The sequence below is a fragment of the Thrips palmi genome, unplaced genomic scaffold (genome assembly GCF_012932325.1).
Source record: "Thrips palmi isolate BJ-2018 unplaced genomic scaffold, TpBJ-2018v1 HiC_scaffold_11, whole genome shotgun sequence".
Classification (NCBI taxonomy): Eukaryota; Metazoa; Arthropoda; class Insecta; order Thysanoptera; family Thripidae; genus Thrips; species Thrips palmi.
The window spans coordinates 1,883,742-1,898,399 of record NW_023144622.1 but is presented as its reverse complement, the minus strand read 5'-3'; the positions used below and the strand labels follow the sequence as shown (position 1 = coordinate 1,898,399).

Genomic DNA, 14,658 nt, shown 5'->3' with positions numbered 1-14,658 from the left:
TCGGTGCTCCGGGGTTCGAGTCCCACGAGCCCCACCTTTTGCCAGCCGCGTTCCCCCGCGCTTCTGTTGGTTTTCCTCTTTTAACTGTTATTGTCGAACCCCTTCGGGCCCTTCGCGTGAGGCGCGCGCCTTGCTTTTGTTCGCGGCTAATGCGTGGGCCGCCGGGACGTGTAGCAATGCTCCCTGTCTCTCTCGCACTCACGGGCCCTTGCGCGAGTGCGAGAGAGACGGAGCGACGGCACGCCGTGCGGAATCAGCCTGCGAGGCACCGCGCGCGTTTTTACTCGGCGGAACACTGCCCTGGGCACTTAGGCCGGCCGGTCGGGGTGATGATGATGATATTGGCGCTGCAGCTGGGCGCGGGGCGGGACACACAGTGGGCCAGAAGACCGGTGGAGGCGGCCAAAACTCTAGACGCGTTTTGAGCTCCAGCGTCGCTCAATGGTACTCGAACCGAACGTGTGACCCCACCAATGGATTGCTCTGCGAACGAGGAATCCATTGGTGGGGTCACACGTTCGGTTCGAGTCCCATTTAGCGACTCTGGAGCTCAAAACGCGTCTAGAGTTTTGGCCGCCTCCACCGGTCTTCTGGCCCACTGTGGGGCGGGGCGGGTCTGACGAGGAGGCGCAGCGGTGCGACCCAGAGGACCAGTGATGCCGGCAACGCCTGGCGGCTCCAGGCGGCTCCAGGCAACTCCAGGCAACTCCAGGCAGGCCTCGCGCTTGAAAATAAGGCCATTAGAAATTACGGGCCCGGCTGCCTCGGCTGGCTCTGCAAGCTCCATGCTGGCCCAGCGGGGCAGCGGAAAGGGCGGCGGCGCCACTGACTCCGAGCGCGAGCGCTCCCTCTCTCTCGCACTCACTGGGCGCCCCGCGAGGGCGCGAGAAGGACAGAGCCGCGGCACCCGCCGCTCGGAAAGTGTTCCACTGGGGGTGGGTTACGTAGGCGCCAAGCCGTCAGTTTCAGTTCCTTCCAGAGGGCTGACGTGCTTGACGGCGTTGACGGCGTGCTTTGCAGGTGGGAGGCGAAGGGCGTGCCGCTGGTGGAGGACGAGAACCACTACGTGGCGGGACCGCTGCTGGTGCTGCCGCGCGCGCGCGCCCAGGACTCGGGCCGCTACACGTGCGTGGCCACCAACGCGCTGGGCACCGCGCGCCTGGACGCCGTGCTGGTGGTGTGGTCGCCGCTGTCGGCCAGGATCGCGCCGACGCAGGTGACGGCCGCCCTGGGCCAGGCCGCCACGCTGACGTGCACGCCGGGCGGCAGCCCCATCACCCACGTGTACTGGACCAAGGACGGCCAGGTGAGAAGCTCACTTTGACCGGCGCAGGCGGCCAAAACTCTTGACGCGTTTTGAGCTCCAGAGTCGCTAAACAGGACTCGAACCGGGCGCGTGACCCCACGAATAGATTCCTCGTTCGAAGAGCACTCCATTGGTGGGGTCACACGTTCGGTTCGAGTCCCATTTAGCGACTCTGGAGCTCAAAACGCGTCCGGGATTTCTGACCGCATCCACCGGTCTTCTGGCCCACTGTGCGCAGCTAATCCTTTCCCGATTCCGCTTCAAGGGCACCAGTAACGGGGTTGTTGCTTGCTTTTTCAGGCGCCGTCCGCACGAGTGATCCTGGAGGCGGGCCAGGTGGGCAGCCCGGTGCTGAGGATCCCGTCGGTGAGCCGCGAGGACCAGGGCGTGTACCAGTGCTTCGTCAAGAACGACCAGGAGAGCGTGCACGCCGCCGCGGAGCTCCGGCTCGGGGGTGAGCAGGCCAGCCGACGGCAGCCGACGGCAGCACAGGGACGCCGTCGTGCCGTCGCTCGGCAACATGTAGCAGTCTGTGCCCCGCCACCCTTAATTCAATATTTGCCCCCGCCCCCTTGCCCCCCTTGGCCCCTCCAGAGCACACACGCGCCGAGAAAGGGAAGGACTCCCAGGGTGTCGTGCTGTCAATTGAATCGCTTCGACTTGTGTCAATTTGACTCGGCGCCCCTCCGGTCGGGCGCGTCCTATTCGCAGGGCGGCCCCTCTATTCGCACGGCGGCCGCTCTATTCGCAGGGCGGCACACTGTTCGCAGAATGGCGGCGCCACCGCAAACTGACTGTGTTCCGTTCCAGACACGCCGCCGCAACTCGTGAGCGGCTTCATCCGACAGACCATCCAGCCCGGCATCTCCGTGTCTCTCAAGTGCATCGCCTCCGGCAACCCGACGCCCAACATCCGCTGGACTCTGGACGGCTTCCCGTTGCCGCAGGCCGACAGGTGGGCCCCGCACAGTGGGCCAGAAGACCGGTGGAGGCGGCCAAAACTCTAGACGCGTTTTGAACTCCAGAGTCGCTAAATGGCACTCGGACCGAACGTGTGACCCCACCAATGGATTGCTCTCCGAACGCGGAATCCATTGGTGGGGTCACACGTTCGGTTCGAGGCTCCTTTAGCGACTCTGGAGCTCAAAACACGTCTAGAGTTTTGGCCGCCTCCACCGGTCTTCTGGCCCACTGTGCCCCGAACTGCCCCGCGCCGCAAGGCTTGGCGCGCCGCCGTCTGACTCTTGTTTATGTTGTTGTTGGTCAGGTTCGTGATCGGGCAGTACGTGCCGATGCACGGCAACGTCATCAGCCACGTCAACATCACGGGCGTGCGCGTCGAGGACGGCGGCACGTACCGCTGCACGGCGGCCAACCGCGTCGGGGAGGTGCACCACCAGGCGCAGCTCAACGTGTACGGTAAGCACACAGTGGATTTGCCAGAAGACCGGTGGAGGCGGCCAAATTCTAGACGCGTTTTGAGCTCCAGAGTCGCTACGTGGGACTCGAACAGGACGTGTGACCCCATGAATGGATTCCTCGTTCGGAGAGCAATCCATTGGTGGGGTCACACGTTCGGATCGAGTCCTGTTTAGCGACTCTTGAGCTCTAAACGCGTCTACAATTTTTGCCGCCTCCACTCCACTGGTCTTCTGGCAAATCCACTGTGCACTCGCGGGCTCCGGAGCACGGGTTCAACTCCAACTACTTTTTCAATTTTACTCAACCGGGTTTTGTTGCTCGGCGAACAGGCCCGCCGCAGACGCGGCCCATGGGGGAGATCTCGGCCGTGGCCGGCGAGACGCTCTCCATCAGCTGCCCGGCGGCGGGCTACCCCATCGACGAGATCCGCTGGTTCCGCGACGGGCCTTCGGGCGAGCGCGCGCTGCCCACCATGCGGCGCCACGTCGTCTTCCCCAACGGCACCCTGGTGGTGCAGAAGGTGCAGTCGGGCGCGGACGGCGACGGCGGCCACTACCGCTGCACCGTCACCAACAAGCAGGGCCGCTCCGCCTCGTCCAGCGCGCACGTCAGCGTCATGGGTTGGTGTCCGACGCGTGTTTGTTTTTCCAGTGTGGGGCCCGGACCCGTTGCGCAGTGTTGCCGGCCGTGTGGCCTACACTTTGTTTTCCAGTGGAGCGCCGGGTGGCCCGGCCGACCCGTAGCGCAGCGCTGTCGGCCGTGTGGCCTACCCCGCGTTGGTCGGGCGCTCGCGCCGGGATTTGCTTTAGTGTTATCATGTTGGTAATCAGATTTGTTCTCAGCTTGCGGACTTGCTGCGCTGTGTGTGTTGTCGTGTTGTTGTCCTCCGCCCTGCCCTGCCTGCCTCGCGGCCCGGGGCCACGGCGTGTCCGCGGCGTGTCCGCGGTGGCGGCGGCAGGGAGGCTGAGAGAGGGTCCTGTTGCAGTGCCGCCCAAGATCACCCCGTTTAGCTTCCGCGCCGACCTGCACCTGGGCGAGCGCGTGGGCGTGCAGTGCGTGGTGGGCAAGGGCGACCCGCCGCTGGAGATCCACTGGCTCAAGGACGGCCGCCTGCTGTCGTCGTCCGAGGCCACGGCGTCGTCGGGCGCGGCGACGGCGACGGGCGTGGTGGTGCGCAGCCTGGACCAGTTCACCAGCGTGCTGTCCATCGGCGCGCTGTCGCGGCCGCTGGGCGGCAACTACACCTGCGTGGCGAGGAACCCCGTGGCCCTGGCCGCGCACTCGGCGCAGCTGGACGTCAACGGTACAGTGGCCGGGCCGGCCGGGGCTGCGGCGGCGCGGCGGGGCGGGCGCCTGCCGAAGAGGCGGCTGCCGGCACCTGTTGCCGCCGCCGCGCCGCGCCGCCCCCGCGGCCCCGCGGCCCCGGGTCGCGGCCGCGTGTCTCAGTCGTTTTTTTTGTCCCGCTGGTTTGCAGTGCCGCCGGCCATCAGTCCCTTCTCGTTCGGGGAGCTGTCGGCGGGCGAGCGGGCCCGGGTGACGTGCAGCGTCAAGCGCGGGGACCCGCCCGTCAGCATCTCGTGGCTCAAGGACGGCCGCCCCCTCCCCCTTCCTCTCCTCCCCTCCTCTCCCTCCTCCCAAGCGGCGCATGCGCGAGGCCACGACGTGAGCGTCAGTAGGGACCTGGAGGAGTTCTCCAGTGTGCTCGCTATCCCTAGTGTAGGCTCTAGGCACTCGGGCAACTACACCTGCCTCGCGAGGAACCCCGCCAAGACGACCAGCTTCACGGCGCCTCTCATCGTCACGGGTAAGTAGCTCGCGGTCGCGCTCCGGGAGGATGCCATTCGATGAGGAACCGCGACGATTTTATCAATTGTTTTACTTCCCCATCCCCCCCTTTTCACAAGGTACCTTCACTGGGCTTGTGCGCACCGAGTGTGATTGGCCACAGTTAGTAAATCTTAATCTGAATCTGACAAGCGTTGTGATGTGTTGTCGCGGCCGCATGGGTTAACTGAGGCAGAGAATCCTGACGCGTTTTTTTTTTAAATCGTGGGTCACACTTGGTGGGCACCAAAAGTCAAAGCCTCTTCACCCCGGCAGCATATGAGCTCAGCAGGACCCCAAAAGCGATGTTTGTTCAACAAAAGAATCCGCTGCGGGCCTGGGCCAGGCTTGGGGGTCCACGAACGAGTATGCCCAGGGATGTCGTTTTTGTCGCCCTGTTCTGCAGCTCTGCTTTACATACTCTTCACGTCTCGAACCCACCCTGTTGGAAATGGAAGCTTAATTAGATTACTCAGACTCACACTGTAGCGAGCAGCGCTTTTGTTCCTCCCTCTGTGTCCTCTCACTCTCTCACTCCGACTTCTTGCGAGTATCACACAGACACACACACGCACACACTGACAGACTAAATAGAACCGCGTGCGGAACGGCCAACGAGCAAGGTTCGCGGCGCCGACGGCCGGCATGCTGATTCCGAACAGCGCTTTCGTCGCTCTGTCTCTCTCGCACTCGAGGGGCGTTTCGGTGGGGGTGCGAGAGAGACAGAGCGACGAAAGCACTGTTCGGAATCCCACTTGCGCCTCTGCAGGCAGGCGGCGTCGCGCTCGTCCGTTCCACGCTACGCGGCCGGGTTCCGTTTCCGGGACAACTCCGCAGCTTGGCTCTCTCTCTCTTTCTCCTCTCTCTCTCTCTCTCTCTCTCTCTCTCTCTCTCTCTCTCTCTCTCTCTCTCTCTCTCTCTCTCTCGACTACCACTCACAAGGACTCTTGAAGGGGGCTGTCCACGGGGCACTGGCCATGCCGGCTTGCTTGGCATGATACGAGCCACCGCCTCCCCGGAGTGCGGGGCGGCGGTGGCGTGTGGCCATGCAGCCGCTGGCAGAGAGCTTAGTGCGTTGGAGTGCTGCTGCATGTGCACCCAGAGGGCCTGGCGGGAAGACTGGCGCGAGGCGCACAGTGGGCCAGAAGACCGGTGGAGGCGGCCGAAATCCGGGACGCGTTTTGAGCTCCAGAGTCGCTAAGTGGGACTCGAACCGAACGTGTGACCCCACCAATGGATTGCTCTTCGAACGAGGAATCCATTGGTGGGGTCACACGTTCGGTTCGAGTCCCATTTAGCGAATCTGGAGCTCGAAACGCGTCTAGAGTTTTGGCCGCCTGCGCCGGTCCTCTGGCCCATCGCCACTGCCGCCAGTCTCTCCAGCCAGGCCTCAGGGCCGCGAGAGGACCCCGGCCCGCTTCAGCTTGTAGGGCACGAATGGGCCGAACTCGCCGACAACGACAAGGAAGCGTCAAAAACGAGTCGAAAGTGGAATGTGGACAGCCCCTTTGCCCTTCCTCACTGCCCTGCCGGCCCTGCCCTTGTCTGCCCTTGGCCTTGGCGCCCTGTACTGCCTCTTCCGCCGCGAGCCGAGGGAAGCGGCTGCGAAGCCGCCAAGTTGCAAAAGCACAAACAAAAACAACTTGTTTCCAACGACGGTCATTGTTGTGCTAGCGCGGCCGCTCCCCTTTGGGGGGCTGTCCACAAATTACGTGGCAGTGTGTTATACGTAATTCGTGGACGCCCCCTCGTCGGGCTCGCCAAGGCTCTCGCAAGGCTTCGCCGAACCGCCTCCATCACCGCCCTGGAAGACTCGCGGTTGACGTGCGTAACTTGCTTCCGTCTCTTCCGAACGCTAACGTGCAGGTAACGGTTGCTTTTGTCCTTTACGTTCTCGCATGGTTTGAACTGCAGTTTTGAGTAGACCGGCCGGCCTGGCGCGCCTTCCAGCGGACTGATTCATGGAGCCGGTTTTGTCGCTTTGTCTCTCTCTCACCTATACGGGGCTTCCCATGAGTGCGAGAGTGGCTGAGCGAACCAGTCTCCAGGTGCCCTGTCGGCCGAATCGAGTGTGGCTGCCGCAAGCTTCGCCTGCACGCCTCTGCTCCTCAATTTTTTTTCGACCAGCTGCAGACTGATTTTGAGGGGTCGCTTTCGTCGCTCTGTCTCCCTCGCATTCATGGGTCGTTTCTTACAGGTGCGAGAGAGGCAGAGCGACGAAAACGACTCTCGGAATCTGGACGGTGGTTGCGTCCACTGCTGTTGAACGGCCTCGCCGCTCCGCTCGCATGGCCTGCGCTCTTTAGCATGTCCTGGCCTTGCACTCCGCTTTCTGACGCCCGCCTCTCAAACTCCCGTCCTTCGGGCCTGGCAAAGCCTGGCCAAAGCCCGGCCAAGTCTGGCAAAGCTGCGATGCAAACTAGCCGAAGTTGGGCTGCTTCGGTGTTGTTCGAGCCCCGAACCCGCTATGCCACCCTAAAAGCCACCCTCGACACCCTAGAGAGCCGCTTCTTGAACCAAGGAAATTGACTCAGTTGATTGGCTTATTGACTTTTATTGACTTACTCGGATCAAGGAACGGCTTTTTTTGGGGTGGAGATGCCAAATCACTGGTTGGCCGCAATGAGTCCGCTTCGCTCTCGGCCCTCATTACCGGTGTATCGGTGTAAAGTCGCCAAGCGACCTAAATAAGACACAATCATCGGGACTTAACTAATTTCCGCCGCGAGGATCCAAATACCAGTAGAAAAGCGCGCAGACCTTAGTTCCACCGCGGGGTTTCGCTGACGGCGTGCTGGGTTTTGCAGTGCCCCCCACGTGGGTCGTGGTGCCCTCGGACAGGGAGACCAGGCTCGGCCAGTCCGCCGTCCTGGACTGCCAGGTGGAAGGCTTCCCGCAGCCCAGCGTCACGTGGAAGAAGGCGGCAGGTCAGTGCCCAGGACAGCAGAGTCAAGAATTTTTTTTAAATAAGTGGGTGGCGGTGGTGGTGTTTGAACCCGCGCTCTTCGCTTTTGCAGCCAACGACCCCGGCCAGTACCAGGACGTGGTGGGCACGGAGCTGCCCCGCGCCGTGATGGGCACGGGGCGCGGCGACGGCCTGGACGGCCTGGAGGGCGGCCCCCCGAGGGGCATGGCCGTGCTGGCCAACGGGTCCCTCGTCTTGGAGCGCGTGCTGCAGACCGACGGCGGCCGCTACCTCTGCGAGGCGAGCAACGGCATCGGGGTGGGCGTCAGCGCCGTGGTCACCCTCACGGTGCACTGTGAGTATCCCCCGTCGCACAGCGGATTTGCTAGAAGACCGGCGGAGGAAGCCAGAAGTCTTGACGCGTTTTGAGCTCCAGAGTCGCTGAATGGGACTCGAACCGAGCGTGTGACCCCACCAACGGATTCCTCGTCCAGAGAGCAATCTATTGCTCGGGTCACTCGTTCGGTTCGAGTCCTGTTTAGAAACTCTGCGGCTCTAAACGCGGCTAGAATTTTGGCCGCCGCCACCGGTCTTCGGACCCACTGTGCGACTGTGCGTTGGTGACCCGCCGCGTGTCACACCCGAACGGTGGCCTTGACGCTGACGTCATCGGCGTGCCGCAGCGCCCGTGCACTTCGGCGCGCGATCCCGGAAAGAACTGGCCCGGCGCGGACAGACGGTGACGCTGAGCTGCACGGCCCTGGGGGACCTGCCCATCACCCTCACCTGGCGCGTGGCCGGCGCCCCCATCGAGGACCGCGGCCGCTTCAGGTGGGCGTCATACAGTGTGTGCCCGCGCCAACATCAACAACAAGGAATGACACCGGCAATGTTGTTGTTGTTGACCGCAGCATCCGCAACGCGTCGCTGTCCAACGGGCTGCGCTCCGAGCTGCAGGTGCAGGGCCTGCAGACGGAGGACGGCGGGCTGTACACGTGCTTCGGCAAGAACCAGTACGGCCACGACCAGACGCAGATCAGCCTGCTGGTGCAAGGTAGGGCGTCGAATGGGCAGCCAATCCCTGTTGTTCCTTGTTCTGCGAGAATTGAAACATTGAATTGGCAGACTCGCCGAGCGCGGTGGCCAACCTTCGCCTGGTGGAGCAGTCCAGCAGGACGGCGACGGTGGCGTGGGCGCCGCCCCAGGACGGCAACAGCATCATCACGCGCTACTTGGTGCGGTACAGGCTCGTGCCGAACCAAGACCACCAGGGCTCGCGGCCCGCGGGTACGTCCATCCTCGTTTAAGAGCATTCCTTTTTGCGAGATTCCGAGAGCATTTATTGATGGAGAACCTCTTGGATGACGCAGGGGACGACGTAGACGCCTGGGAGGACAACATCCCGGAGGGCGGCTCGACCACGGAGGTGGTGGTGGACGCCCCGCTGCAGAGCGCGCAGCTGTCGGCGCTGCGGCCCGCCTCGCTGTACGTGGTGACGGTGGTGGCGGAGAACTCGCTGGGGCAGGGCCCGGCGTCCAAGCGACTGCCGCTGCGCACGGACGAGGAGCCACCCGCCGCCGCGCCCACGCACCTCGCCGTCGAGGCGTCGTCATCCACGCAGGTGAGGCAGGCGCCTTGTCACCCTAGTAAGGACGACCACGTCTCGTTTTGCAGTGCAGGCGACCTTGTGTCGGGCCAGAAACCGCATACGATCATGTGTGGTCTAGCCCGTAATGGTAATGGTACTGACGGCCGCGCGCGGCAGCCCTCGGCGCACGCCTGTTCGGCGGCACGGCCTACCCCGTGCTTCGCAGGCGCTCGGCGGTAACCCTTGGCGCACAGTGGGCCGACTGGCGCAGGCGGCCAAAGCTCCAGACGCGTTTCGAGCTCCAGAGTCGCTGAAAGGAGCTCAAACCGAACGTGTGACTCCACCAATGGATCCCTCGTTCGGAGAGCAATCCGTTGGTGGGGTCATGCGGCCGGTTCGAGTTCCATGTAGCAACTCTGGAGCTCAAAACGCGTCTAGAGGTTTGGCTGCCTGCGCTGGTCTTCTGGCCCACTGGGGCGTAACATCGTGTGTCTCCGTGCGTTGCAGCTGACGGTCAAGTGGGAGGCGCCGGCGCCCGAGTCGTGGCACGGCCCGCTGCTCGGCCACTACGTCGGGCACCGCGAGCTGGGCCGCGACCCGGAGGGCAAGCGGCAGTACAACTTCACGACGGTGCCGTGGAGCGGCGGCGGCAGCAGACAGGAGACCACCGTCCTGGCGGGGCTCAGCAAGTACCGGCAGTACGGCGTGGTGGTGCAGGCCTACAACCCCAAGGGCGCGGGGCCGCTGTCCACCGAGGTGGTGGCGCAGACACTGGAGGACGGTGGGTGCCGACGTGAAGCCGGAAACAAAGTCGTGCTGGAAAGGGAGACTCATTTCCGCTTCCGGTGTTCATGTTCCAGTCCCAGAGGCGGCGCCGCGGGACGCGCACTGCTCGCCGGAGTCCCCGGAGTCCCTGCGCGTACACTGGCAGCCTCCCCCGGAGATGCTGGTGCACGGCGTCATCCAGGGCTACAGGCTGCTCTACCAACCGGTCCAAGTCCCAGGCCAGCAGGGTGCGTTCGAACACAGTTCAAGCATTTTTGTTTTACGCGGATAAAAAAGTACAACTTTGTTGTTGGTGTCGCAGACGTGGCCGAGGTGCAGAACAAGATGACCACCGAGTTGAGCTCCACACTTCACGGCTTGTTTAAGTACACCAACTACAGCATTCAGGTCTTGGCTTTCACTCGAGTCGGCGATGGCAATGTGTCTGCCCCTATCTTCTGTAGAACGAAAGAGGACGGTAAGTTTTGGCGGAAAGGTTCTCATCCAGTGCCAGGCTTTGGAACCGCGACTACCTGGACCTTGCCCTTCTTGTTGCAGTCCCGGGCCAGCCTGGCGGCATCAAGGCGATGCTCATGGCCCCGGACACCGCCATGGTGACCTGGCTGCCGCCCGCGCACCCCAACGGCCAGCTCACCAAGTACAGTGTGTACGTCAGGGACCTGGAGGGGGGGCGACAGGTGAGTGCAGCCCGCGCCGCGCCTACGAAGCCTATTAACATGAGTCATGTCATTATCCGACCTTCGCTTTCTGACCGCCATCAGGTGGAGGCCCGCAACAACCCCGTGCCCGCGCCGCCCGTCGAGTCACCGTCGTCGTCCTCGGCGTCCACCAGCCTGCTGCAGTTCCGCCTCAACGGCATGCGCAAGAAGCACAACTACGAGTTCTGGGTGACGGCCCACACGCGCGTCGGCGAGGGCCAGAGCAGCGCCGTGGTGACCCTCGGTCCCAGCCCCAACGGTAGGCTGCCTTGCCCAGGGTTCCTCTCTGCTCGTTGAGGGCGTCCACTGACGCGCACCTTGCTTCCACAGTGTCCGCGGCCATCATGGCCTTCGGCGGCGTGCGCGTGGTGACGTGGAAGAGCCTGGTGCGGCTCGGCTGCCAGGCCGTCGGGCAGCCGCCGCTGTCCCGCGAGTGGCTGCTGGGCGACGCCCCCCTCGTCGCCGTGCCGCCCAGGATGATCCTGGCCAACAAGGACGGCGACGGCGCGCTCACCATCAACTCGGCGCAGCGCAACGACCAGGGCGACTACAAGTGCGTCGTGTGGAACAAGTTCGGCCGCGACCACATCGTGTACCAGCTCATCGTGCACGGTGAGGATGGAGGATGGGAGGCGAGGGGAGTGTCGCAAAGTGGGCCAGAAGACCGGCGCAGGCGGCCAAAACTGTAGACGCGTTTTGAGCTCCAGAGTCGCTAAACAGGACTTTAACCGAACGCGTGACCCTACCTATGGATTCCTCGTTCGGAGAGCAATCCTTTAGTGATGTCAACTCAAAACGCGTCCGGGATTTCGGCAACCTCCGCCGGTATTCTGGCCCACTGTGTGTCGGTGGCGGCGAGCTGACGGCCTTGTGTTGCAGTGCCGCCGCACTTGCCCCTGCTGCTGTCGACGGGCAACTCCCAGCACACGCTGCAGCTGCAGTGGAAGCTGGGCGACGACGGCGGCTCGCCCGTCAGGGGCTTCGCGCTGCACTACAAGGCGGAGCACGGCGAGTGGGAGGAGCACCGCGTCGACGGTACGGCTAGCCAGACAGTGGAGGTAATGCAACCGAAGACTGCTTGTTTTCACAGTGTCGCCGCTCTGCCCGCAGGGACGTGGAACACGCACACGCTGTCGGGGCTGCGTTGCGGCACGCTGTACCACGTGTACGTGACGGCGTGGAACCGCGTGGGCTCGGGCCCCGCCAGCGCCACGCTGGACCTGCGCACCAAGGGCGGCGTGCCGGCCAAGGCGCCGGCCTCGGGGCCGCAGGCCCTCGTCAAGCCCAACGTGACGGCGCTGCTGCTGCGCCTTGACGAGTGGCCGGACGGCGGCTGCCCGCTGCTCTACTTTGTGGTGGAGTTCGCGCCGGCCGGCCAGCGGCCCGACGGCTGGACCGTCGGTCAGTGTTGTGCTGCTCCTGGACGTACCTGGACGTACCGCGCGCGCACCGCCTTCTGAGCCTCCCTCTCTCGTTGCAGTGTCGAACAACATCGCGCCCGGCAGCCCCTACCAGGTGAGCGCGCTCACGCCCGCCACGGAGTACCGGCTGCGCGTCACGGCCCACAACGAGGCGGGCTCCACGCAGGCCGAGTACCTGGCGGCCACCCTGGACACCAACGGCGGCGGCGGCGCGGTGGGCCGCGTGGGCGCGGGGCAGGGCCCCGCGCACGTGGCCACCACCACGGACCAGCGGCCGCTCCCGCCCTTCCACCAGGACGTCAAGATGGTGGCCCTGACGAGCGTGTCCGTGGCCGCGCTCGTGCTCAGCTTCCTCGCGCTGCTGCTGTGCCTGCGAAAGAGTAAGCCTCGCGATGGTGGTCATGCAGTCCCTGCTCGTCGACGGCGTCCTTCTGACCCTCCCTTTCCTGCCGCAGCGCGCGCGGCCGGCGCGGGCACGTCGCCGGTCAACAGCGTCCTGGGCGGCGTGGTGGCCGGCCAGACGGCCACGCAGGACAACAAGCACAACCTGGCCAGGAGGGAGCAGTACTACGCGACGCTGCGCAAGCTGCCGCCCTCGCCCGCCACCCTGGAGTGCATTCCAGGTGAGTGGGCGCCCGCCACCGCCGCCACCACCACCTTGAAGCGGACGAGCCCCGCCTGCCTGACCCGCCCTGCGTTTCGGTCACCCGCAGAGTACTCGGACGACATCCGGCCGTACGCCACCTTCCAGGTCGCCGGCAGCGCCGAGGCCACCAAGCTGCAGACCTTCACGTACCGGGAGCGCATGGGCGAGCCGCTGTCGTCCCCCGTGCGGAGGGTGAGTTCCCCTCCGAGGACGTTTGAGTTTTTCGGAAACGCGAGCACCTCGGTGATGTGTCTGTGTGCCGCAGGGCTCCAAGCAGAGCGAGTACTGCAGGCCGACGCGCTCGTCCTCCAGGAAGGGCAGCCGCAGCTGTCCGCCCGAGGAGTACGAGAGCTACGGCTCCGAGTCGGACCGTTCGGACACGGAGCCGGGCACGTCGAGTCGCACCGAGTCGTCCAACCAGCTGGACGAGCACGCCTACCACTTCCAGCTGCATCAGCCCTTCCCGCCGCACCTGCACCAGCTGCAGCAGCAGTTGCAGCAGCGGCAGCACAAGGACTGGAGTCCCCCGGGGCAGCTCCCCCTCCCCCTCCGCGGCCGGCCGTACCTGCCACGCCCCTGATCCACTGTGGAAGTGAGTAGCTCGCGTCGCCTCTGAAGCGGCCGGCGGTGTTCCGGCCAGCACGTCTAGTCCAATGCCAAAGAATGACCCTCTCCTCGAGGAGAAATTTGACTCAAGCATTCCGTCGATAACGCGTTTTCAACGCCAGTGGCTGTTGAGAGTACTCATGCTTTTAAGTGGTCATCGGACAGAACAACCTATTTTCAAAGGGTTTCCCATGTGACTTACGCCCTTATGCCCAACGGCCGCTGACTTCCGAAATGACTCAAGTGCCACTGGGCGCTCGACCGCGTTGGTATGTATGGACTTTTATATTTATGTACTCCAGGGCCCAGGTTCAAATATCCCTGTGGCCACTGAGCGTTATTATTGGCGTGCAGATTTTAAATGGAATTCTGTCTCGTTGTCTAACTTACGTATGTACCCCTCAGGATCTGAGGATTAAATCTTATCTGACTGAGTGTGTTAAAGTTCTGGTAAAAGTTACTATTTGCCAAGAGACTTCTAAAGTATCTGTTTATATTTGTACCTTAATTGTGCCCAAATAGGTATACAAATGAGGCGTGAGCTATCAAAGAGAGTTTTATCTTATCTGTTAAACTGTTTATCATTTACATTTGTTGGGTGTCGATCCCTGAAAGCAGATGATCAGGATTTCACCAAATGTTTGATTGAGTTCAGCTCACTGTGTCCCTTGCATTGATGCCAGTACAAAAGACTGCTTATTTTAAAAGGCTAGGTTAAGAAAGTGGGTTAAAGATGATATTTAAACCACTTAAAATGTGCCTACACATGTTCATCTGAACAGCATCGTGAGATTTTTATTTATATGAAAAAGAAATGTTATAAATATTGTTCTGTACAAAGAAATTGTACTATCTATGAATAATCATGACATTGTTTGTTACAAAATGAGTTAGTTAAAATATTGTTGCTTTTAAATTGATTAAATAAAACGACTTGGTGAGAAAGTTGCTGCATTTTTGTCTTTCCGTTCCGAATGAATGGCGCACGTGTTACTGTAGACAGCTAGGCAAAGGCCAAAGAGAGCCGCACCGCGTGGCGCCGCGTGGCCTACAAGATCATCATGGCCTCGTCCGAGTCGTCGTCGGCGTCCGTCGTCGCTTCCGCTTTCATTGAGACCAGGTTCTGCTTCAGGGCCTTGGGCATGACGTTGGACACAGGGTTGGCGTAGTACGGCGGGTAGAAGTGCGGGGCCGTCGCCATGGTGTACTGGTGCGCGGTGGCGGGGCTCGCCGAGGGCGCGGCGTACGGGAGCGCCCGCAGGAACTGGCCGCCACTCCCCGGCGCCATCGTGTACGGTATGTACATGTAGGGCGGGTAGGTGACGTACGGCGGGTATCCGAAGGGGTACGGGAACGGCGGTGGCGGGACCGGCGGCACGGCGGCGGGCGGCACGGGGCGGCCCGGGGGCGCGTGGTGGCCCTGGGCGACGGCGGGCCTGGCGGAGCGCGGCGCCCT

The 14,658-nt window shown here is 62.9% G+C and overlaps 1 protein-coding gene across 1 annotated transcript; it reads left to right on the top strand.

Moving 5' to 3' along the window:
- Positions 1 to 2,132: 2,132 nt before the first annotated feature.
- Positions 2,133 to 14,165, top strand: LOC117639559 (Down syndrome cell adhesion molecule-like protein Dscam2). Its single transcript, XM_034375352.1, has 23 exons — positions 2,133 to 2,261; positions 2,574 to 2,725; positions 3,058 to 3,348; positions 3,714 to 4,031; positions 4,203 to 4,532; positions 7,360 to 7,479; positions 7,570 to 7,812; positions 8,141 to 8,288; positions 8,369 to 8,511; positions 8,583 to 8,744; positions 8,828 to 9,078; positions 9,553 to 9,826; positions 9,906 to 10,058; positions 10,133 to 10,288; positions 10,369 to 10,508; positions 10,593 to 10,788; positions 10,860 to 11,141; positions 11,409 to 11,564; positions 11,640 to 11,930; positions 12,010 to 12,330; positions 12,406 to 12,573; positions 12,664 to 12,788; positions 12,862 to 14,165. The coding sequence occupies exons 2-23, from the start codon at positions 2,599 to 2,601 to the stop codon at positions 13,174 to 13,176; spliced, it is 4,710 nt and encodes a 1,569-aa protein (XP_034231243.1). The 5' UTR covers positions 2,133 to 2,261; positions 2,574 to 2,598; the 3' UTR covers positions 13,177 to 14,165.
- Positions 14,166 to 14,658: the final 493 nt, after the last annotated feature.